The sequence below is a fragment of the Neomonachus schauinslandi genome, chromosome 4 (genome assembly GCF_002201575.2).
Source record: "Neomonachus schauinslandi chromosome 4, ASM220157v2, whole genome shotgun sequence".
Taxonomy (NCBI): domain Eukaryota; kingdom Metazoa; phylum Chordata; class Mammalia; order Carnivora; family Phocidae; genus Neomonachus; species Neomonachus schauinslandi.
The window spans coordinates 180287893-180311596 of record NC_058406.1 but is presented as its reverse complement, the minus strand read 5'-3'; the positions used below and the strand labels follow the sequence as shown (position 1 = coordinate 180311596).

The following is a 23704-nucleotide window of genomic DNA, read 5'->3' as shown; positions in this document are numbered from 1 at the left end:
GCCCTCCTAGCCGAGCACTTGCCCCCCACCCCGCCCCCTGGCAGACCTTTTGTCACCAGAAGGGCAGGCATGGAGCTTGGCTCACGTCGGCCAGGTGCCCAGTCAGATAGGCCAGTTCACTTGCCCTGGACGGGACTTTCACTATGAGTGGGAGCAAAGGGCAGAGGGCTCCCCCCGACAGCTGGTTGAACGGGCGGGCAAGCGTGCATTGTTGCAGTTGTGGAACAGACCCAAGCAGATCATATCTGGTCTGACGGAGCTGTCAGAGCTCATTCCGTGATGACTGGTCACATAGCCGGAATACATCCAGGTCAGCTTTGGGGCACAGCTGGTCGTTGTGTACGTTATGAATGACGCATCCCTCTTCCCTCTCTCTCCTCTTGCCTCCCTCATCTTGTTCTGCAAGCCTCAACTCAGACATCTCCTCTTCAGCGTTGCCCAACTGCCCAGTGCAGGTTAGATGTCTCTTTCTCTTTGTCCCCGCACGTGTTCCTGTCCACACTGGCCACCCTGGCGTGCAACCAGGTGTTGACCTGTCTGCTCTCCCCCACACTGGGAGCCCCTGAAGAACAGGGACCCATACTCGGCCCCGCGGTCCTGCGCAGGGCCCTTTAGTTGACTGTGAGCCTTTGGTGTTGGGTTCCTAAGAAGGAATCCAAGGTCCTTAGGGGGGTGCAGCGTCTCCCACGGTAACGGTGCTGTCGTCTGTTTCTAGGCTAGGGCCCACCCAGCTCAAGATCTTCACTTGTGAGTACTGCAACAAAGTCTTCAAGTTCAAGCACTCGCTGCAGGCCCACCTGAGGATCCACACCAACGAGAAGCCCTACAAATGCCCCCAATGCAGCTACGCCAGCGCCATCAAGGCCAACCTCAACGTGCACCTGCGCAAGCACACTGGCGAGAAGTTCGCCTGCGACTACTGCTCTTTCACCTGCCTGAGCAAGGGCCACCTCAAGGTGCACATCGAGCGCGTGCACAAGAAGATCAAGCAGCACTGCCGCTTCTGCAAGAAGAAGTACTCGGACGTCAAGAACCTCATCAAGCACATCCGAGACGCGCACGACCCCCAGGACAAGAAGGTCAAGGAGGCCCTGGAGGAGCTCTGCCTCATGACCAGGGAGGGCAAGCGGCAGCTGCTTTACGATTGCCACATCTGCGAGCGCAAGTTCAAGAATGAGCTGGACCGTGACCGCCACATGCTGGTGCATGGGGACAAGTGGCCCTTTGCCTGCGAGCTCTGTGGCCACGGGGCCACCAAGTACCAGGCGCTGGAGCTGCACGTCAGGAAGCACCCCTTTGTGTACGTCTGTGCCATATGCCTCAAGAAGTTCGTCAGCTCCATCCGGCTGCGTGCCCACATCCGCGAGGCGCATGGGGCCGCACAGGAGACCGGGGTCTTCACCAGCTCCATCAACCAGAGCTTCTGCCTCCTGGAGCCTGGCGGGGACATCCAGCAGGAAGCCTTGGGGGGCCAGCTGCAGCTGGCAGAAGAAGAGTTTGTGTTCCAGGGGGTGAATGCGCCCAAGGAGGCGGCCTGCTCCGGAGATGCTCAGCCTGAGGAGGGACGGAAGGAGCCGGAAGACTCTGTGGAAGAGCCTGCCTCTCCTGTGCACTTAGCCACTCCCCAGGCCGAAAGCGCTTCCCTGCCACCCTGTGAGCTGGAAGCTGCTGTGGACTCCGCGGAACTTCATTCGCACTCGGTGGTTTCCGATCGGTTTTTGTTGAAGAATGATACCTCCTCTGCCGAGGCTCACGCTGCTCCCAAGGAGACCTTGGATGCCCCGCACAGAGCCTCCTCCCAGACTCAGGGCCAAGAAGTCACACCACTGCTGTCTGAGGCCAGAAGCGCAGAAGCAAACCAGGACATGCGGGGTGCTGAGAGCCCCCCGGGGGTGGGGCAGGAAGTGGCCGCCCCCCCACCCGAGGGACCAGACCCTAGTAAGTGTCTCAGGTCAAACCCAGGTGAGGCCTCAGACCCTGCTCTGGTAGCGGGTGCAAGGTACCTGGCCCTGCCCCAACCTGACTCTTGCATGCCTGCCTCTGAGCACCGGGCAGGCATCAGCGCGTTCATGAAGATCCTGGATGGTTTACAGAAGAGACGGATGAACACCGGTTTATGTGAGAGGATCCGGAAGGTGTACGGGGACCTGGAGTGTGAATACTGTGGTAAGGAGAGGCAGAGCTGGGCAAGCAGCCGGTTGAGCTCCATTCCTGGCAGCCCCGCCTGTCCCCAGCTTGCTTTGGGTCCCCTCGTGTTTGATTCAAGCTCATATCTCTTTGCAAAGAACCGCTTCTAAATGAGCTACCCTTCTTCATCTGTAGATAGCAGCAGGTGCTGCCATTTAGCACGTGGAGTCTTTGTGGAGGCAGCCAGGGGGACTGGACAGTTAGCCTCACCGGCATGGTCCGGCGTGTGCAGCGGTTTACCCCACGCCCTCTGCCAGAACGGGAACGAAGGGGAATTGTTCTCCTGGCACACGACAGGTGTAAAGTGTAGCTGAAGTTGTGGCCTTGTCAGCGCAGCTCTCTGTAGGGAGCCCCGAATAGAGCCCTTCTGGCTCACGGTGCAGGCCTGGTCTCTGAGTCTCCCAGATTGCTGGAGGCCCTGGCCGTAGGAGGCCTGGCTCTGGCCTGGGTGTCAGTAGCGTGTAGAGACTCTGGCTTACGCACGCGCACAGCCCTTCGGCGCTGTCCTTGGTCCTCAGCAAGCACTGTTTCCGTCCTCCCAGCTCTGACGTCACGCAGACGTAGCAGCACCTTAAGGTCTACAACCTTCCGCCTGAGTAGTAATTTGCAGACAGAAGTGAGGAAGGTGTGAAGGGTGACCTGGACAGGCTGGAGAGGGAGCTAAATAGAATAGTAAAAAAAAAATCATAACGGGAAAATCAAATTCAGTATAAAAGAAATTTGCCCGTTCTCACGTGACGATGTCTTTTTAGGCAAACTTTTTTGGTACCAGGTGCACTTTGACATGCACGTGCGCACCCACACGCGGGAACACCTGTATCATTGCTCCCAGTGCCATTATTCCTCCATCACCAAAAACTGCCTTAAGCGCCATGTCGTTCAGAAACACAGTAACATCTTGCTGAAGTGCCCCACCGACGGCTGTGACTACAACACTCCAGATAAATACAAGCTGCAGGCGCATCTGAAAGTTCACACGGAGCTGGTAAGTAGCAAGCCTGCGGCTGCGCCATCCACCCCGGGTGCTCCCCGCTTTCTAGCCTTGGTGCGTGTGGCGCCATCCTGCTTCCTGGGGCCCAGCACGCAAGCAGGCTCCTCGCTTCCCAGAATGCTTCACCCCAGGATTCCTTTAGCAGGGAGAGTCTCAGATGTCGCAGGATGATTCGGTTGAACAAATTTCCTCTCTCTGCAGATTTTTCAGCATTAGAGAAAAACTACCGAAGATCTGCAGAGGAGAAATAAAGCAAGGATTTGTTAAACTACGTTATAAAGAGTTATTAATAACAGAGGGACTAGTAATAAGAGCTCAGTTCGATAGTGCCTGGGAAGCAGTAGGCAGTGTTGGGTTCACGGGGAGAACGCGCGAAACAGTGATGACCGCTGCCGTCCTCTTGTGGGGTTGGTTGTCAACTCTTTGCGAGAGATTGTGAAGCATTTTTATTTAAAAAAAAAAAAAATGATAATTTAATCCAAGGGGCTGTTAATATTCATAACGGTAAAACTTGTTTAACTCTTTGGTGGAAGATGATGTAACATAATGAATGACTGTTTATTTTTGCAAATTCTCATGTCACTCAAGGGGCTGACACCCGAGCGTGATTTGAGTCTTCTGCAGGTTATAAAGGAGGTCCCCCCATCCCCGGCCCCAGGTGTGGTTCTCCTTTAATGGCATTCCACAGACAGCACAGAAGGAGGCTTCGGAAACTTGGTGTGCTTCCACTGTGTGCTTCCACTGTGTTCTGGCATGGAAATCATTCACGCTGTGGCGCTTTGTCACTCCGGGTGAAGTCGGGGTGTTGTAGGAGCAGTGGGGTGGGTCAGGGCCCGTGCTTCGGGGTTAGATGCCTGCCGATACTGTCTCCAGCACTCATACGGACTGTGGCTATTGGGGCAAATCACTTGTCCTTTCTGAGACTCGGCAGCCTTCTGTATGTAGTATATATTAAAAAGTATATATTCATATTCTACACATAACGTGTATATCTACATATATATGCACGTATATATTTACATATATGTGTATTATACACACATGTACACACATTTGCATACACACGTTTGATATATGCTTGCAGACACAGTGTATGTTTATTTCTGCATATAGCTCTCCCGGGTTCCTGGGAGGATAAGGTGGAATGTTCTGACAAGAACCTAGCTCAGTGATTGTGTTGTCAACCCTGTGCCCGCTACTGCCTGTCACCTGGGACCTCTTAGCGCCTGTTTCTCTCTCTTTCTGAGTAGGACACGGAGGCAGGCTCTTCCTATTTCCTTACAGAATTGCTGTTAGATTGGTCGTGTGTCCGGTACTGTCTCAGGGCGGGGGACACTGGGATGGCAGAAATCATTATGATAACTTTGCTAGAAACGCATATGAAGTCAAGTGGGAGGGCGGCCAACATGGGGACAGGGTGCTGGGGGCAGCCTTGGGGTGTAGCAGTTAAGACCAGGAACCAGACTGTGGGTTTTAGCTCTGGCTTCCCCAATTGGCATGCATCTGACTTCAAGATGAGTCATGTAATTGCCCTGTGCCTCAGGTTACTGATCCTCGGGAGGGTGAGGTGAGAGAATATACGTAAATGTCTCGAAGGAAGCCTGAAATCGAGTAAGCACCATATGTCACTATTAGAATTGCTAGTATTTATTCTACTTATCATTTGGGGACTTGTTGCTCTGCATCGAGAGACTTTGAAACAGAGGCTGAAGGCTGACACAGAAGAGGAAGTTGTAAGAGCCCTTCAGTGTGTGGGACTGTTTTTCCCTTGTCTGTCAGCCTGTGTCAGAGGGACTCAGGTCCAGCCCAGGCATTTTCTTGCCTCTGGATGCTAGTGCTCAGCCTCCTGGCCACATCCCTGGTCCTCATGGTCAGCAGGGCCTGTTGGGGACACGTCCTAAGATCTTAAGCCCCGATTTCATGTGGTTTCATTTATCTTGATAAACCAGCATTTATTTATTTATTTATTTAATTTATTTTATTTTTTTAAAGGTTTTATTTATTTATTTGACAGAGAGAGACACAGCGAGAGAGGGAACACAAGCAGGGGGAGTGGGAGAGGGAGAAGCAGGCTCCCACCGAGCAGGGAGCCCAATGCGGGGCTCGATCCCAGGACCCTGGGACCATGACTTGAGCCGAAGGCAGACGCTTAATGACTGAGCCACCCAGGCGCCCCTTGATAAACCGGCATTTCAAGAAGCTTCTCTTTTCAACTTTCTGTGGTTGTGAATCTTCCTTCAGAGAAGCTGTGTCTGCAGTGTTGACACTTGAGAAGGCGTGTAGGGGAAAGGGGAGTGACGGTGTCGGTTCTCATCCTGTGGTCCGGGCCCCCCTTTCATAATTCTCGTGCCACCTCCAGGAGGTGGGAGTGTTTCCTCCGCAGGGCAGATCAGGAGCCTTCTGCACAGTCATTTGGTAGCTCACCCCCGGTCACACTTTGGTCAGGGCAGATGGTCGTGAATGTCAGCCACGCCCCTCTGGCAGGTCTCTTGGACACTTGCACACCGTTGGAAGGAACGTGCTGGAGGTCGATTTTGTCCCATGAGAGCAGGGGCTGCGTGGATACTTTCTGTGCTGTATCTCGTGCTATGATAACGGAATGTCCCTGAGAGTTCCGCGAGAGAAGAGCGGGAATAAGGGAGCATGACTCTGTTGATTTTGTAAACACAGGGTGTTATCCTGATTCTCATCAACACTCACATTTTCTTAGAAGTTGTTAAAGTGTGATTCTCCTCCCTGATGTTTGCAGTTCTTCCATTTGAGGCACTTTTAAAGGTGAATGTGCTCCTGGTGCCCTGAAGCTCGCTGACGCAGGCTAGAGGCACCATCCTCTGCGAGCCAGGCATTGGGATTTCAGACATGGGTATGACCCCCGTCTGCCTTCAAGATGCTCTGTTTCGGGGAGCGGGGGGCACTAAATAAGAGGACAGCATAGCAATGAGGGACGCTAAGTGAGGCCAACACAAAGTGCCCTTCCCCTCCCACACTGCCCTGGAGAAGTCAAGGTAAAGGTAAAGGAGGGCTGCCTGGAGGAGGGGTTCTGAGCTTGATGAGTAGGATTTGACCAAGGGAGTGGCAAGGGGGGAGCTCCCAGCAGAGTAGGCAGCACACACCGAGGGGAAGCCTTTTGGGTTTATACCAGGATATTGACAACGTTTCCATGAAGCAAGCAGACTCATTTGCCAACGTAGTTAGATGGCATCATTTATGAAAACAGGTTCTAGTATTTGGAGTTTAGACAACATTTGTCTTTTGAGCCTGTAAATTATTTCTGGAATGAAGCTGAAGTTACCAGGGAAATGTTGACCTGGTGGGGAGATCTTCTGCTAGCTAGCATTGCTTACTTTCCCCTTCCCCAAGCCCTAGGCAGCTGCTAATCTGCTTTCTAGTTCCGTGGATTGGCCTGGCTGGAGATTTTATATAAAGGGGATCATGCAATTTATAAATAATGGCAGAGTGAGTATATACCCTGCTTTCTTAGGGTTGTGGTGAGGGTAAACACGAATGAGCTTCATGATGTAAAGGTGCTGAACAGAGGACTCTGGTCAGGGAAGGGTCTACCTGGCTTGGGAGAGTGGTGCTGTTGTGACCTCACATCAGCCTGGGGCTTGGTTGTGCCCCGGAGAGATGGGCCAGGTGTGTTAAAAGTCTGGCTGGACTTTGGCATTTGATCCAACTGATTCCCATGCAGTGCAAAATTAAGGAAATTTTAAATTGAACCCCTGCGCCACCCCAAATGGGCCTCCATCCAGGTCCATTCTAGTTGCAATAGGACCCTGGGATAATTTGGCTGAGTTTCCTATTTCTGTGACTCTTAACCATGTCTTTGCTAATGATGCACTCAATGATCAGAAGGCGTGAGTACATTTAGTATGGTCTCTCCCACCACATACTCTCTTTCCTGAAGAACTAGGTGGTGTGACGTATAGTCAGGGCTATATTAGCATCAAGGAAATGTGGAGAGCCAGCCAAGGGTGGTAGTTAATGATGTTGCTGGAGCAAGCCTCCTTTTTACAGCACTGTGCAGAGTTTGTGCAGGGGAGACTCAAAGGATGTCTCTAATGCTAGGGGCTTTGGGCTCTGGTGGGCTGTAGCTCAGACCCCATGTCCACCTCTGTGATCTTGGACATTTGCTGAGCCTCCGCTTTCTCATTTGTAACATGAAAATTAGGTACCGTCTCTGGCCTGTCAAGGTCATGGCATGTAAATTAGAAAATGTGTGGAACACCCAGATCAGTTTTTGCGGTCCACAGGTCCTGGGCCATGAAACAGTTTAGTTGTGGAACAGTTTAGTGGGTCACAACTAGTAAGTATCTCTTAAAAAATGAAATGCCATAGAATAGCATTAGGCATCTCTACCCGAGGTTAAGTGTTGTTTTCTGAGACCTTTGTTTCCATGTTTCAAGATTTACTTGTTTTAGAGAGAGAGAGAGAGCATGGGCGCGGGCTTGGTGGGGGGAGAGGCAGAGGCAGAGGGGGGAGAGAGAGAATCTCAAGCAAACTCCACACTCTGCACAGAGCCCAATACGGGGCTCGATCTCAAGACCCTGAGATCATGACCCGAGCCGAAACCAAGAGTCAGATGCTTAACTGACTGAGCCACCCAGGTGCCCCCGTTTTCCATGTTTCAATATGTTTATATATCAGTGTGTTTGCTTGTGTGTTCCAGATGGCAATGTTAAATGGGTGACCTCCTGTGGGTCCCTCTAAATAAGTTTCTGTTACTGACCCAGCTGATGTAATTCATGACTTCCTGAATCAGAATCGCATGGGGGTGAGAGGTTGCTGGGCTCATGCCTCCACTGTAGTTTGAGGGGGACCTGGGAATCTGCCCCTTAGGTCCCTCCTGATAGATACATTTGAAATGGTAGGAAATGGAGCATATGGTGGATGCTCACGGTATGTCAGTCTTTACACTTCATCTCCAGCTTGCGCTCCTTCTAAGAAGACCATCTGATCTGAGGGCACGTGTAGCAGTCACACGCCCGCCCTGGGGACAGGGCACGTTTTGGTGTCACCTGCTAACTCGACCACCTATAGGGTGTGGCTTCACTTCCTAACTTCTCTGATAACCTGGTCTGTGAAGCGCCTCCGGGTTGTTGTGGGAATTTAGTGAGATGGTGTTTGTGAGGGACTCCCCACAGGTCCAGGTGCACGGGGGAGTGGCTGGTCTGAGCCAGCTCATCCTTCTTAGTAGTTGCGGGGGGGAGTGGTAGTAGCGGGGCGCGGAGGAGCATCCGTCTGTCCAGGGCGGGATGGTCTCTCAACACACGTTTTAGATTAGCTCTTGGTCCCTGCCTTTGAAAAATGTGTGCTCTGTTTTTGGCCACAAGGGTACACACCTTTAAAACATCTTACTCATACTTGCTGGAAGTAAAGTAACATGTTGCCAGCCAAGCACAGAGAAAGTAGAGGGAGCTACCTCCAATATCTTTCTGGAAATCAACGGATTCGTCTTTTTCTTTTTCTTTTTTTTTTTGCTCCGTGGTCACAGACCAGTTTGTTTCTGTGTGGCCCTGTCTGGGTGCGTATCCACAGTGCTAGAGACCTCGGGCTCCCAGAGCTTCCTGCGTCTAAAATGCAGCTTTCTGTGAGCAAGGCGGGGGTCTAGGATTGAAGGGGCTCGCTTGGCAAAACAACTGCTTTCAATGGACGGCGGGGTCCTTGAGTCGAAATCCCAAATGGAACATGTTTGGGTTTTTTTGTTTTTTGTTTTTTGTTTTTTTGTGGCGGGGCGGGGAGGGGGCAGGCTTTTTTTCTAGTTCAAATCAGTCACAGTTTCAGTGTCACCTTTTCTGCCTCTGTGTGGTGGCAGCTCTCACTAGCTCATGGGCCCCTGGAGGCAGGGCCAGTATCTCATACCTCTGTCCTCAGTGCAATGCCTGGCACATAACAGGGGCCTTTGGAAGGTCTGAGGAATGAGTGAGTGAGTCCATGGAGGACAGTGGACACCATCACCATGCTTTTATTCATGAGAGATTGTTCAGAGTTGAATCTCCCACCCTATTTTTTAAACTTGACTCACATACTTTATAGGAGTAGTACTTACCTGGTAGTTAATACACTTGGTGGCCGGGGGCAGGCTTGATATTCTCCACTCACTGCTAGTTTCAGACTTGAGAACTGCCCAGTTGCTTTGGGGGCCAAGGCACCTGCCCTAGAAGCTATAGACCAAGGCGGAGTCCACCCAGGGGTAAAGCGGGGGGCCTGAGCCTGAGCCTGAGCCCTGGGGCAATGCCTGCACCCCACACCCCAGACTCCTGCTGATGCCTTTCTTTTTTCAAAGGGTCCTTTGTTGCTTTGAAGGCCATTTCCACTGGCTCAAACAAACTCCGAGGGCTGGGCTCCTTGACTGTCATTACTGCGCAGGCCTCTTACTCTCTGTCTTTGCCAGGAACTCTTTTAACAGCCACTCGTTTTAAGTTTGCTGTGTCAGTTTGGGTTTTCATCTCTGGTACAGAACTGAGGCTTGGAAAAAATAAATAAATGAATGAGTCCTAAGAGTGCCCCCTCCTCCTGCCGCCTGTATCCTGCTGCCTGTGTCCTTCTGACAGTCTTCAAAGGCATCAAGAAATGAGGGGACCAGATAAGCTCTAAGATAAATTGCTTTCAGACTATCAGAGATTAAAAGAAAAAAAAAAAAAACCAAATAGCAAGGACTTAGGGGAGAGGACTGTAAACTCTTTCCAAGCCCTACTGAACGCATCCATCATCTCTGCTGATGAGGGCACTGGGGGCAGGTGGGGGTGGTGACATCCTCCACCAGGATGCCCGCCAGGTCCAGGGCATCTTTCAGACATGGCCTGTGAGCACGAGTTCCTGTGTGCAGACTCAGGGAGTGATGGGGTGACCTGGAAGGGTCAAGGGCAGAGGAGGACAGTGACGGGAGCACCTTTAGAAGGCCTGAGCCCACAGCGTAGCCTGGGTGGAAGTCTGTGGCATTGGCTAGGCACGAAGCCTAGGACAGTGTCACGAGAGCTGCCTGGACCCCTTGGACACCTGAGCTTGGCAGGCATCGCTTGGAACCCAGATGTTTGGTGGGACATGCAGCCAGACTGATGGTCCAGAGGGACTTCTGTTAGGTGTTGTTTTTGTTTTTGAATACTAAGTACCATTCTCTGAAGTGTGCTCCAGGGAACACCGTCTCTGGAGCTGTCCTGCAACAGCAGCAGCTAATCCACAAAGGGCTTTGGAGGGTGCTCACTCAGATCCCCTGCTTGGAGATTCCACAAGAAGGACTTTCAGCTGAGGCCGAGCTGCATTAGCAAGGCCGCAGCCACATCAGCAACCTCTGTCAAATTTATTGAGTGCCAGGCTCGATTCTAAGCACTTTATGTGTGCTATCTCTTAATAAGTTTTATTTTTTAGAACAGTTTTAGGTTCACTGCAGATTGACCAGAAAGTCCAGAGATTTCATTGTCCCCAAACAGGCACAGCCTACCCCACTGTTGACATCCCACACCACAGTGGTACCTTTGTTACAGTCCATGAACAGACACTTACACACGAGTAACACCCAGAGTCCAGAGTTTACATTCAGGGTCACTCTTGGTGGTGTACGTTCTGTGGGTGTGGACAAATGTATAATGACATGCATCCATCGTTATCGCATCGCGCAGATGAGTTTCACCGCCCTAAAATCCTCCTCGCTCCACCTGTTCATCCCTTTCTTTCCCCCACATTCTGGCCACTGTGGATCCTTTGCTGTCTGCATGGTTCTGCTTTTTCCGGAATGTCGTAGAGTTGGAATCATAGAGTCTGGAGCCTTTTCACATCGGCTTCTTTCACTTAGTAAACAGGTCCTTGATTTGTTTCTAATCTTAGTGGGAAAACTTCTAGCTTCTATCATTAAGTATGATGTTAGCTGTAAGTGTTTTATAGATAATCTTTATCAAGTTGAGGAAGTTCTCACCTCTTCCTAGTTTACTGAGATTGTGTATCATGAATGGTTGTTGGATTTTATCAAATTCTTATATTTCTATTGATGTGAGCATGTGATTTTTATTTCTTATCCTACTGGTGTGATGGATTTATTATTTGATTTTAGAATGTTGAATCAGCCTTGGCTACCAGGGATAAATCCCATTTGGTTGTGGTGTATAGTTCCTTTTACACATTGTTGGGTTCGATGTGCTAATGTTTTGCTGAGGATTTTTGCATCTCTGTTCGTGAGAGATATTGGCCTGTAATTTACTTTTCTTGTAATGTCCTTGTCTGCTTTTGGTATTAGGGTGATGCTGGCCTTTGTAGAATGAGTTAGGAAGTTTAATTCTTCTGCTTCTGTTTTCTAAAAGAGATTGTAGAGAATTGGTATAATTACATGTTTGGTAGAATTCACTGGTGAACACATCTGGGCTTGGTACTTTTTGTTTTAGAAGATTATTATTATTATTATTTTAAAGATTTATTTATTTTGAGAGAGTGCACATGAGCGAGGGGAGAGGGAGAGGGAGAGAGAATCTTAAGCGGACTCCTCACTAAGCGTTGAGCCTGAGGCGGGGCTTGATCTCACGACCCTGAGTTCATGACCTGAGCCAAAACCAAGAGTCAGATGCTCAACCAACTGAGCCACCCAGGCACCCCTTGTTTTGGAACAGTATTAATTTTTGATGCCATTTCTTTAATAGAGATAGGATCATTATGATTATTTCTTTGTGAGTTTTGGCAGATTGTGTCTTTTAAAGAATTTGTCTGTTTCATCTACATTGTCAAATTTGTGGCCATAGACTTATTCGTGGTATTCCTTTACTATCTTTTTAATGTTCAGGGGATCTGTGGTATGTCCCCCCTTTCAGTAGTAAGTCCCCCTTTTCATTTCTTATATTAGTAACTTGTGGTCTCTCTTTTGCCTATTAGCCTGGTTAGAGGCTTAATGATTTTATTGATCTTTTCAAAGAGTTAGGTTTTGATTTTGTTGATTTTTCTCTGTTGATTTCCTGTATGTATGTATGTATGTATGTATGTATGTATTCTCAAGTTTTTATTTAAATTCTAGTTAGTTAACATATCGTATAATATTGGTTTCAGGAGTAGGATTTATTGATTCATCACTTACATATAACACCCAGTGCTCATCACAAGTGCCTTCCTTCATACCCTTCACCCATCTAGCCCATCCCCCCCACACCTCCCTCTAGCAACCTTAGTTTGTCCTCTATAGTTAATTGTCTCCTATGGTTTGTCTCCTTCTCTCTTTTTTAGTCCCCTCCCCTATGTTCATCTGTTTCTTAAATTTCACATATGAGTGAAATCTTATGGTATTTGTGATTTCCGATTTTTAATTTATTTGGTTTCTGCTCTAATTTCAATTTTTTTTTTCCACTTAATCTGGATTTAATTTACTCATCTTTTTCTGCCTTCCTAAGGTGGAAGCTCAGATGGTTGATTTTAGGTCTTTCTTCTTTTCTGATATTATACATTCAATGTTATATAAATTTTCCTCTAAATACAGCTTTTGTTTCTTTTCATAGATTTTGATAACTTGTGTTTTCATTTTTATTTAGTTAAAATTAAAAAAAATTTTCTTGAGATTTCTTCAACTTGTGTTTTTGAAAGTATATTGTTTAATTTGTACATATTTTGAGATAGTCCAGCTATCTTTCTGTTATTGATTACTAGTTTATTTTTATTTTTATTTTTTTGGGGGGGGTCTGTGAGCAGACTCTGTATGATTTCTATTCTTTTCAGTTTGTTGAGGGCTGTTTTATGGCCCAGAATGTGGTCTATTTTGGCGAATGTTCTATGGGACCTTGAGAAGAATGTGTATTCTGCTGTTGTTGAATGAAGTAGTCTATAGATGTCAATTATACCCAGTTGATTGATGGTGTTGTTGAATTCAACTGTGTCCTCACTGATTTTCTGCCTGCTGGGTCTGTCCATTTCTGATAGAGGGGCATTGAAGTCTCCCAACTAAAGTAATGGATTCATCTTTTTCTCCTTGCCATTCTATCAGTTTTTACCTCATGCTTTGTGACTCTGTTGTTAGATGCATACATGTTAAGGATTATTATGTCTTCTTGGAGAATGACCCCTTCAGCATTATGTTGTGTCCCTTTTTATAAATGATAATCATCCTTGAAGTCTGTTCTGTCTGAAATTAATAAAGCTACTTCCCCTTTCTTTTGATTAGTGTTAGCATGGTATAATTTCCTTTTAATCTGCATGTGTCTTTAAATTTAAAGGGGTTTTCTTACAGCCAACATATAGTTGAATCTTGTTGCTTGATCCAGCATGGCAATCTCTGTCTTTTAATTGGTACATTTAGATCACTGGTAGTCAGAGTGATTATTGATATAGTTGAATTAATATTGATCATATTTGTTAGTATTTTCTATTTGTTGCCCTTGTTCTATGTTCCTTTGTGTTCCAGTCTTTTTCTTTTCTGTCATTTGTAGTTTTATTTATTTATTTTTAAAAGATTTTATTTTTCTGAGACAGACAGAGAGCACAAGCAGGGGGAGGGTCAGAAGGACAAGCAGACTCTTCACTGGGCACGGAGCCCAACAAGGGGCTTGATCATAGGACCCTGAGACCTTGACCTGAGCCAAAGGCAGACATGTAACTGACTGAGCCACCCAGGCACCCCTCATTTGTAGCTGTAATTCAGCACTTTATATGGTTTCATTTTCTCTCCTTTCTTAGTATATTACTTGTACTTTTTAAAAAAATTTTTTCTGGTGGTTACCATAGAACTTGTGGTATACATTTATATATAATCCAAGTTGATTTTCAAATAGCACTGTTCCACTTTATGGACAGTTTAAGTACCTTGTAATAACAAAATAATCCTTATTCCTTCCTTGTACCCCTTGTATCATTGTTGATATTTATTTCACTTTTGTATAAGCATATGTATATAGAGAGCATATATTATTGAATACCTTGTTGCTGTTATTATTTCGAACAAACTTTGTTAGATCAATTAAGATTAAGATAAATAAAAGTTTTTATTTTACCTTCACTTCTTCCTTTTCCAGTGCTCTTTCTTTATGCAGATCAAGTTTCTGACTTTATCTTGTTTTGATATTTCTTGTAAGACAGGTCTTAGTGGTAAAAAATTCCTTCAATTTTTGTTTGTCTGAGAAAGTCTTTATTTCTCCTTTATTTTTGAAGGATACTTTTGCATGGCACAGAATTCTGGGTTGGTGTTTTTTTCTTTCAGCCCTGTAAATATTTCACTCTGTTCTCTTCTTGCTTGCATGGTTTCTGAGAAGTTGGGTATAATTCTTATCTTTGCTCCTCTAGAGATAAGGTGTCCTCCCCGCCAACCCTGCCTTCATTCAATAGTTTTTCTTTAACTTTGGTTTACTGTAGTTTGAACATGATAGGTGTAGTTTATTTGGTATTATTCCTGTTTGGTGTTCTCTGAGCTTTTTGGATCTGTTTTGGCATTTGACATCCTGTTAGGGAAATTCGCAGTCATTATCGTTTCAAATATTTCTTCAGTTCCTTTATCTCTTTCTTCTTCTTCTCATATTCTCATTACATGCATATTACTTCTGTAGTTCCACAATTCTTGGATGCTCTATTCTGTTTCCATCAGTCTTCTTTCCTGCCTGCTTTTCAGTTTTAGAGGCTTCTTTGGAGATACCCCTAAGCTCAGAAATTCTTTCCTCAGCTGTGGCCAGTCTCTTACTACTCCCATCTCAGAGGCATTCTTCACTTCTGTTGCAGTGGTTTTGATCTCTAGCATTTCTTTGTTGGTTCTTTCTGAGAATTTTCATGTCTCTGCTTTCATTGTGGGCAATGTCTCTTGCCTGCTATCCACTTCATCCAGCAGAGCCCTGAACATGTGCATCAGAGTTGTTTTAAATGTTCAGTCTGATAATCCCAGGATCCTTGCCAAATCTGAGTCTGGTTCTGATGCTTGCTCTGTCTCTTCAAACTGTGTGTTTTGCCTTTTAGTGTGTCTTGTAATTTTTTTTTCCTTTACAGCTGGACAGGATGTACTGGGTACAAGGAACTGTAATAGGCTTTTATTAATGTATTGGTAAGTTTTGGGGGAGGGGGATCCTTTTATAATCCTGTGATTAGGTCTCAGTCTCTTGGTAAGCCTCTGCCCCTGGACATGAACTTCTCTAGTGTTTCTCGGTTTTTTTCCAGCCCCTTTATGTGGGGAAGGCTGGCTAAAGTGATCTGGGTTTGGGTATGTTCTTTCTCACACATGGAAGGATGTAGTAGGAGGCTGGAGGTGGGCATTTCCCTTCCCCCAGGTAGCTTTGTCTCTGATAATACCCCAGCAGGTTAGGCTGTGGTTAACTGGATTCCCCTGGAGACTGGCCTTGTTTTTATTTTATTTTATTTTATTTTATTTTTTTAAATTTTATTATGTTATGTTAGTCACCATACAATACGTCATTAGTTTTTGATGTGGTGATCCACGATCCATTGTTTTTGTGTAACACCCAGTGCTCCATGCAGTACGTGCCCTCCTTAATTCCCATCACCGGGCTAACCAGTCCCCCCTCCCCCCTCCCCTCTAAAACCCTGTTTGTTTCTCAGAGTCCGTAAGCTCTCATGGTTCATCTCTCCCTCCGATTTCCGCCCCCCTTCATTTTTCCCTTCCTTCTCCTAATGTTCTCCATGCTATTCCTTATGTTCCACAAATAAGTGAAACCATATGATAATTGACTTTCTCTGCTTGACTTATTTCACTTAGCATAATCTCCTCTAGTCCCATCCATGTTGATGTAAAAGTTGGGTATTCATCCTTTCTGATGGCTGAGTAATATTCCATTGTATATATGGACCACATCTTCTTTATCCATTCGTCTGTTGAAGGGCATCTCAGCTCTTTCCACAGTTTGGCTATTGCGGACATTGCTGCTCTGAACATTGGGGTGCATATGGCCCTTCTTTTCACTACTTCTGTGTCTTTGGGGTAAATACCCAGGAGTGCAATTGCTGGATCATAAGGTAGCTCTATTTTTAACTTTTTGAGGAACCTCCACACTGTTTTCCAAAGTGGCTGTACCAACTTGCATTCCCACCAACAGTGGAGGAGGGTTCCCCTTTCTCCACAACCTCTCCAACATTTGTTGTTTCTTGCCCTGTCCATTTTTGCCATTCTAACTGGTGTAAGGTGGTATCTCAATGTGGTTTTGATTTGAATTTCCCTGATGGCTAATGATGATGAACATTTTTTCATGTGTCTGTTAGCCATTTGTGTATCTTCTTCAGAGAAGTGTCTTTTCATATCTTCTGCCCATTTTTTTGACTTGATTATTTGTTTTTTGGGTGTTGAGTTTGAGAAGTTCTTTATAGATCTTGGATACCAGCCCTTTATCTGTAGTGTCCTTTGCAAATATCTTCTCCCATCCTGTGGGTTGCCTCTTTGTTTTGTTGACTGTTTCCTTTGCTGTGCAGAAGCTTTTTATCTTGATGAAGTCCCAAAAGTTCATTTTTGCTTTTGTTTCACTAGCTTTTGGAGATGTATCTTGAAAGAAGTTGCTGTGGCCGATGTCAAAGAGGTTACTGCCTATGTTCTCCTCTAGGATTTTGATGGATTCCTGTCTCACATTGAGGTCTTTCATCCACTTTGAGTTTATCTTTGTGTATGGTGTTAGAGAATGGTCGAGTTTCATTCTTCTGCATGTGGCTGTCCAATTTTCCCAGCACCATTTATTGAAGAGACTGTCTTTTTTCCATTGCATGTTTTTTCCTGCTTTGTCAAAGATTATTTGACCATAGAGTTGAGGGTCCATATCTGGGTTCTCTATTCTTGTTCCATTGGTCTGTATGTCTGTTTTTGTGCCAGTCCTATGCTGTCTTGGTGATCACAGCTAATATAGCTTGAAATCGGGCAACGTGATGCCCCCAGCTTTGTTTTTCTTTTTCAACATTTCCTTGGCGATTCGGGGTCTTTTCTGATTCCATACAAATTTTAGGATTGTTTGTTCTAGCATGCTGAAAAATGTCATTGGAATTTTGATTGGGATGGCATTGAAGGTATAGATTGCTCTGGGTAGCATAGACATTTTAACAATGTTTATTCTTCCGATCCATGAGCGTGGAATATTTTTCCATCTTTTTGTGTCTTCTTCAATTTCCTTCATGAGTGTTCTGTAGTTCCTAGAGTATAGATCCTTTACCTCTTTGGTTAGGTTTATTCTGAGGTATATTCTGTATGTATCTACGAGGTCCATCTGGTCCAGTGTGTCATTCAAAGCTCTTGTTTCTTTGTTGATTTTCTGCTTAGATGATCTGTCCATTGCTGAGAGTGGAGTATTGAGGTCTCCTACAATTAACGTATTGTTATCAATATGACTCTATTTTGGTTAACAGTTTGCTTATATAGATGGCTGCTCCCATGTTGGGGGCATAGATATTTACAATTGTTAGATTTTCTTGTTGGATAGACCCTTTAAGAATGATATAGTGTCCTTCTGTGTCTCTAACTACAGACTTTAGTTTAAATCTAATTTGTCTGATATAAGAATTGCTACCCCAACTTTCTTTTGAGGTCTGCTGGCATGGAAGATGGATCTCCATCCCTTCACTTTCAGTCTGGATGTATCTTTAGGTTCCAAATGAGTCTCTTGTAGGCAGCATATGGATGGGTCCTGTCTTTTTATCCAATCTGCAACCCTGTGCCGTTTTATGAAAGCATTTAGGCCATTCACGTTGAGAGTGATTATTGAAAGATATGAATTAATTGTCATCATGTTGCCTGTGAAGATGTTATTTTTGTAGATTGTCCCTGTAAATTTCTGTTGTATATCACTCTTGGGGTCTTTCTCCTTTTATAGAACCCCCCTTAATATTTCTTGCAGGGCCGGCTTAGTGGTCACATATTCTTTCAGTTTCTGCCAGTCTTGGAAGCTCTGCATCTCTCCATCCATTCTAAATGTAGCCTTGCCGGATAAAGTATTCTTGCCTGCATGTTCTTCTCATTTAGTACCCTGAATATGTCTTGCCAGGCCTTTCTGGCTTGCCAGGTCTGTGTGGATAGGTTTGACGTTATTCTGATGTTCCTCCCTCTGTATGTAAGGAATCCCTTCCCCCTAACTGCCCTTAAGATGGTTTCCTTGGTTCTAAGATTTGCAAGTTTTACTATTACATGCCAGGGTGTTGGCCTGTTTTCCTTGATCTTGGGAGGGCTCCTCTCTGCCTCTAGGAGACGAATGTTTGTTTCATTCCCCAGATTAGGGAAGTTCTCAGCTACGATTTGCTCAAATACATCTTCTAGTCCTCTCTCTCTCTTTCCACTCCCTCCGGGATTCCAATTATTCTGACACTGGAACACTTCATGGTGCTGCTTATTTCTCTGATTCTGTTTTCATGGATTCTGAGTTGTTTTTGCCTGGCCTCCTCTTTTCCCTTTTTATCTATTATATTGTCTTCCAGGTTGCTTATTCGTTCTTCTGCCTCACTTATCCTAGCTGTTAGATTATCTAGATTGGATTGGATCTCATTGATAGCGTGTTTAAGTTCTGCCAATTCAGCTTTCATTTCTGCCCTTAGAGACTCTATGTTGCCATTAATTGATTTCTCCATTCTAGCTATTGTCTTCACAATTGCTAGCCTGAATTCCATCTCCGACATGTTGGTTATATCTGCATCCATTTGTAAATCTGCGGCATAAGTCATAATCTCTGAGTCTTTCCTATTTTGGGGGCTCCTCCTCCTAGTCAGTCTGTTGAGGGGTGGTTGAGGGAATGTATAGAGTCCAAATTATTGACCACAACACGAGCAAGATGCTCCTGTTTTCTAGGGACCTTAGGGTTGATGACCTCTTGTTCTCCCAGCCTGTCTTCTGGGGGTGGGGCCTGTTGTGCTATTACTCAGGTAACCCTGTTTGGGCAGAGTTGCCCTTTCCCCCCTGGCACGGGGGATTGGCTCAGTGGGAATCAGTTTTTTGGGGCTTTTGTTCCCTGGGGGCTTTCCCTGGAGGCTTTCTGCGTCTCTTCCGCGAGTCAGAGCAGAAGAGACTGTTTCCAACCCTCTGCCTCAGAGCAGAGAGACCGCAGTCTGTTCTTCAGTGAGCTCTCCAGGCCACACTGTCTCCGTTTCTGTCTGTGCTGCTATAAACTGCATCGTCCTGGGTTGTGCGCCCCTCCACAGCGCTCCCAGTCCTGCCTCCAGGTCGGGGCATGTCTCTGCCCTTTGTGCTTCTAATATGGCCAGCCGCTCCCAATTTGCACATGTGACCCCGTCACTCCGGGTTTCTGCCCCAGGGGCTGCCCTAAAGTCCTTTCCCTGCCGCTACTGGTCTGCGAGTCTGTGCCCCGTCCCCAGTGCATGAGGCTGTCGCTCACCGGTGGTGTAGGATCCCCACGGCCAGGCTCCTTCCCGCTGCTGTTTATCCATCTGCCCAGGGAATCATGGCTCCCTGCTTTGTACCTCGAAACCAACCACCCGCGATACTCTGTTTGTAGAGATCCGGATCTTCTTACACCTCAGGCTGATTTCATGGGTGCTCAGAGTGGTCTGGTAGATATCCAGCTCAATTCCGGGGACCAGTTGAAATACGGTCCCCTACTCCTTCGCCATCTTTATTCCTACCTGGAGGCTGGCCTCGTTAAGAGGAATAGAATACTGTGGTGTATTTTAAAGTGGTTCCTTTTCCCTTCTCCTTGCGGGAAGCGGAAGTGTGGGTTTCTCTCTGATACTCATGTCAGTACAAGGTTGAGCTCCTAGAGGCAAAACTCAAAAAAGTTATCCACAGCAAGCTTCTGGCAGCTCGTTAGTTCTAGTCCTAGTTTCCCTGCTCTGGTCCTGGTTCACAGAGAGGTTTCTGCCTGTGAGTTTGTGCTCCAAGAAGTTGTGATTCTCTGCATTCTCTCCAGCTTGGGGGGCAGTGGTTTGCCCTGTGGCCTCATGTCTTATGGATTAAGAAGAGTTATTTTTTCAGTTTGTCCAACATTTCATTTGTTGTTAGGATGGACTTCCAAGCTTCTTATGTGCTGGACTGGAAATTGGAAGTCCACTTTATGTGTTTTAAATTTCCTTTTTCCTCCTAGCAAGGGGGCCGTTTTTATTGCCATTTTACATATGAAGAAACCAGGGCATTGACAGGTGAAGTTACTTGCCCAACGTTTCCCAGCTAATAAGTGGTGAAACCAGGATTTGAACATAAGGACTCGAAGCCCTGAGTCCATACTCCTAGTCACTGTTTTATAGGAGCAGGAACTCTGGAGTACAGAGGTCTGGTTTGGACACCCACCTCTACTCTCTGGGTGTGGTGTGAACCTTGGACAGCTTCTCAAATGCCGCATAGGGTGTGGTACGTAGAGTGCAGCATGCTGCATGAGTAAGTTCTTATAGGGTCGCTGTTGTTGCTATCATTATTTATTGGTGTGAGCGTGTGAGTAGACTGCATTTTGGGGTGACTTACTTATTGACCATGACATGGGGAGCACTCGGTGCAATACTGAGCTCCTCGTAGATGCTCAGTAAATAGTGGGAATTTGTGTGCCTGTATATCCAGGTGAGCAGGGACTGTTAACATCCTCCGGAACACACACTGCCCACAACCTTTCCTTGCAGTCACGGGCCTGTGTTGCTTGTGGGCTCGTGCAATTTGTTAACGTAGGTCACACTCCGCAGCTTGTTGTGGGTTTGTGGGTGTTTCTATGCTTGGTGAGCTTGCACTAATGCTGCCTCATTTGGTTGTCGTCCCCGTCAGGGACGCTCACGGTGGGCAGGAGCAAACTCGCACACAGAGCTCTGTGCTTTCTGCCCACCCCTCCCATCTGAAGCACCCATAGCGCAGGTGGAGGCCCGCTGCAGCCCTTCCCCTTCGTCTGCTCACCCCCTGAATTAGCCCCCAGGGCCCCCGACCCACCGAATGGCATAAACAACGATGTTTATTGTCTCACAGTTCCGGAGGCCAGGATTCCAAGATGAAGGTGTCTGCACGGTTCCTTCCTCCTGAGGGCTGTGAGGGAGAGTCTGTTCTTCACCTCTCTCCTAGCTCCTGGTGTTTTGCCAGCAATCTCTGTTGTTCCTTGGCTTGCAGACTTGTCACCTGGATTTCTGCCTCCTTCTTCGCATGGCATCCCCTGTGTGCATGTCCATGTCCCAGTTTCCCTTTTTTTTTTTTTTTTTTTTTTTACCAGGACACCAGTCATATTGGATTTGCCTCCCCACCCCTCCCCGCCCACCATGACTTCATCTTAACTATTGCATCTGCAATGACCCTGTTTCTAAATAAGGTCTCATTCTAAAGTACTGGGGGTTAGGACTTCAGTATGAATTTTGCAGGGGACACAGTTTAACCCATAACACCCACCCTTGGGGGGGAAGTTGGCATTTGAAATAGTCCTATAGTGAGCTGAAGGAAAAGGTGAGCAAAAGCTATAGCTTGATCATTCACAAGAGCCTCCCCCGTGGTGAGAATGTAGCATGGCAGCTAGCTGGATCAGTGAAGCGAGGAGCAGTGTGGAATGAACCCCTTACCTGTGGCCTCAGTGGGACGCGGGCCTTGGGAGTCGTGGGAGCAGCCTGGGGTGGGCATTTCGGGTTCAGATGCTGGCTCTTCCTCTCAGACTTGGGCTCATCACCCTTGGCCTTGTTTCTTAATCTGTAATGTGAACATCATAATGCCTGTCAATTGAAAGTGGTTGTGAATCTCAGTAAAATAACTTCTATGAAACCCCCACACACCACGCAGAGAGCACTGGAGGACATGATACGCGTTGGGTCATGGAGCAGCGCTGGTCTGCGTGGTAGACCTCAAGGCCGAGCCCTGCCCTCCGCTGGCCTGGCCACCTCCAGCGGACCGTCAGCTGTAAGCCCCGTCCCTCCCTTCCGAAATGGAGCCGGTACCAGTCCCCAGCACTCCTGAGCTCTCCGGGCTGTGGGGCCAGGTGCAGGCGCATGTCACGTGTTTGCAGAGGTGCACTGTGGAGGTGGTGGCGGTGGCCGCGGCAGTGGTGGTGGTGGTGGTGGTTTCTCCGTGGAGCCCTGGTTTAAATGAGACAGCCCGTTGATTATGCTCTCTTTCTGTTAAGGACAAAAGGAGTTATTCTTGTCCAGTGTGTGAAAAGTCTTTTTCAGAAGACCGATTGATAAAGTCGCATATCAAGACCAACCATCCTGGTAAGGTTATGCATTTTGGAGAGGAGATTGATTTTAAAGTGCTTATGTTTACTTTAAAACACAGCAGTATGTATCAACTGCACAAAATGGGAATAAAGGGGGATAAAGGATGAGTGAATTCGAGGGACACGATTACATTTATTTAATGTTGGGGGGTTAATTCTTTAATTTTATCCTTTCATCTGGTCTTCTGTCTCCCCACACTCCCATCTCCCTCCTCCCTTTTAACGTTCACTTGGAATGCCTTTGGGTGGGTCACTCACAAGCAGGTCTGACCTTAGCACCACTCCCAGGGGGCCCATGAAAAGTTGGTTGCCCAGCATGGTGGTCTGTGAGTGGTGTGTGCTCCCAGGCTGAGGAGCCTTGCTGAGTTGGAGTGACCGTCCCCTCGGGTCTCCCCACACTGGTCTCTTTGCCCCCTCAGATGTGTGAAGCATGAGCTACCTGGGCATTCATGCCTGTCACACCTCCGTTTCCCTGACCTGGGACACATTTCCTGTACTCTGCAAATTCCCGTTTATTCTCTGTGTTCTTCCGTGGAGTCCCATCCTTGGGGAGGATTTGGGGGCTCCCTGCCTGGGGAAGGGCGCCGCCCGTACCCCACCCATACCCTGCTCTCCCTGCCCTGGCCCCTTGTGTTCAGGTCATTGGCACTTTCCTGTCCCCCTCTACCGCCTGCCCAGAGCCTTGGGGAAGGACTGCCATTGTTAAGATCTGGCCTCAGGTCCGCAGCGTCACATTGGGCAGTCCTGAGAGCACTGTGTGTGGCATAAATGAGGAATGTGTAAGCGGTGCACCTTTCCCAGCGTCCATGTCCCTTTTGCGTCTGCTTTATTTTGTATCTGCTCCTGTGCTAGGGTACTGACTCGCTGATTATAAATGATACTGGAGAAGAGTAAAGAGATAATGGAGCTCACCAACACTCGTGTTTTATCTGGGAACAGATGGAGCCTTAAGACCATCTGTGTGGGAGCATGCGGGTTATGGGATCCTCTGATGGCCTCCTTCTGCTGTGTCAGCCTGTGTACAGTGTGAGCCGAGGGTGCTCGTTTAAACTGGCCACCCTTTCTCATGAACATATGTGAGGTGTGGTTTGTCTTTGGTCTAAACTTCAAATATATACTAAACACAGGATAATATGAGGAACCCCCACGGGTCCGCAGCAGCTCAGCTGCCACACTCCTGTGCATTTTGTCAGACTGTGCATTGTTTCGTGTATTGACTCTCCAGACTCTTTGTTCTAGAATATCTTTTTTTTTTTTTTAAAGATTTATTTATTTATTTGAGAGAGCGAGAATGAGAGAGAGCACATGAGAGGGGGAAGGGTCAGAGGGAGAAGCAGACTCCCTGCCGAGCAGGGAGCCCAATGTGGGACTCGATCCCGGGACTCCAGGATCATGACCTGAGCCGAAGGCAGTCGCTTAACCAACTGAACCACCCAGGCGCCCTGTTCTAGAATATCTTAAAGTAGGTCCCGCACATATG

At 47.1% G+C, this 23704-nt stretch overlaps 1 protein-coding gene across 1 annotated transcript in view; it reads left to right on the top strand.

Moving 5' to 3' along the window:
* The window catches only part of ZFAT (zinc finger and AT-hook domain containing), a 197194-nt gene that overhangs the window by 79539 nt on the left and 93951 nt on the right, over positions 1-23704 (top strand). Inside the window, exons 6-8 of the mRNA XM_021688474.1 lie at positions 716-2166; positions 2940-3172; positions 22132-22219. Of these exons, the coding sequence (XP_021544149.1) occupies positions 716-2166; positions 2940-3172; positions 22132-22219 (1772 nt within the window). The remainder of the gene's footprint in view (positions 1-715; positions 2167-2939; positions 3173-22131; positions 22220-23704) is intronic.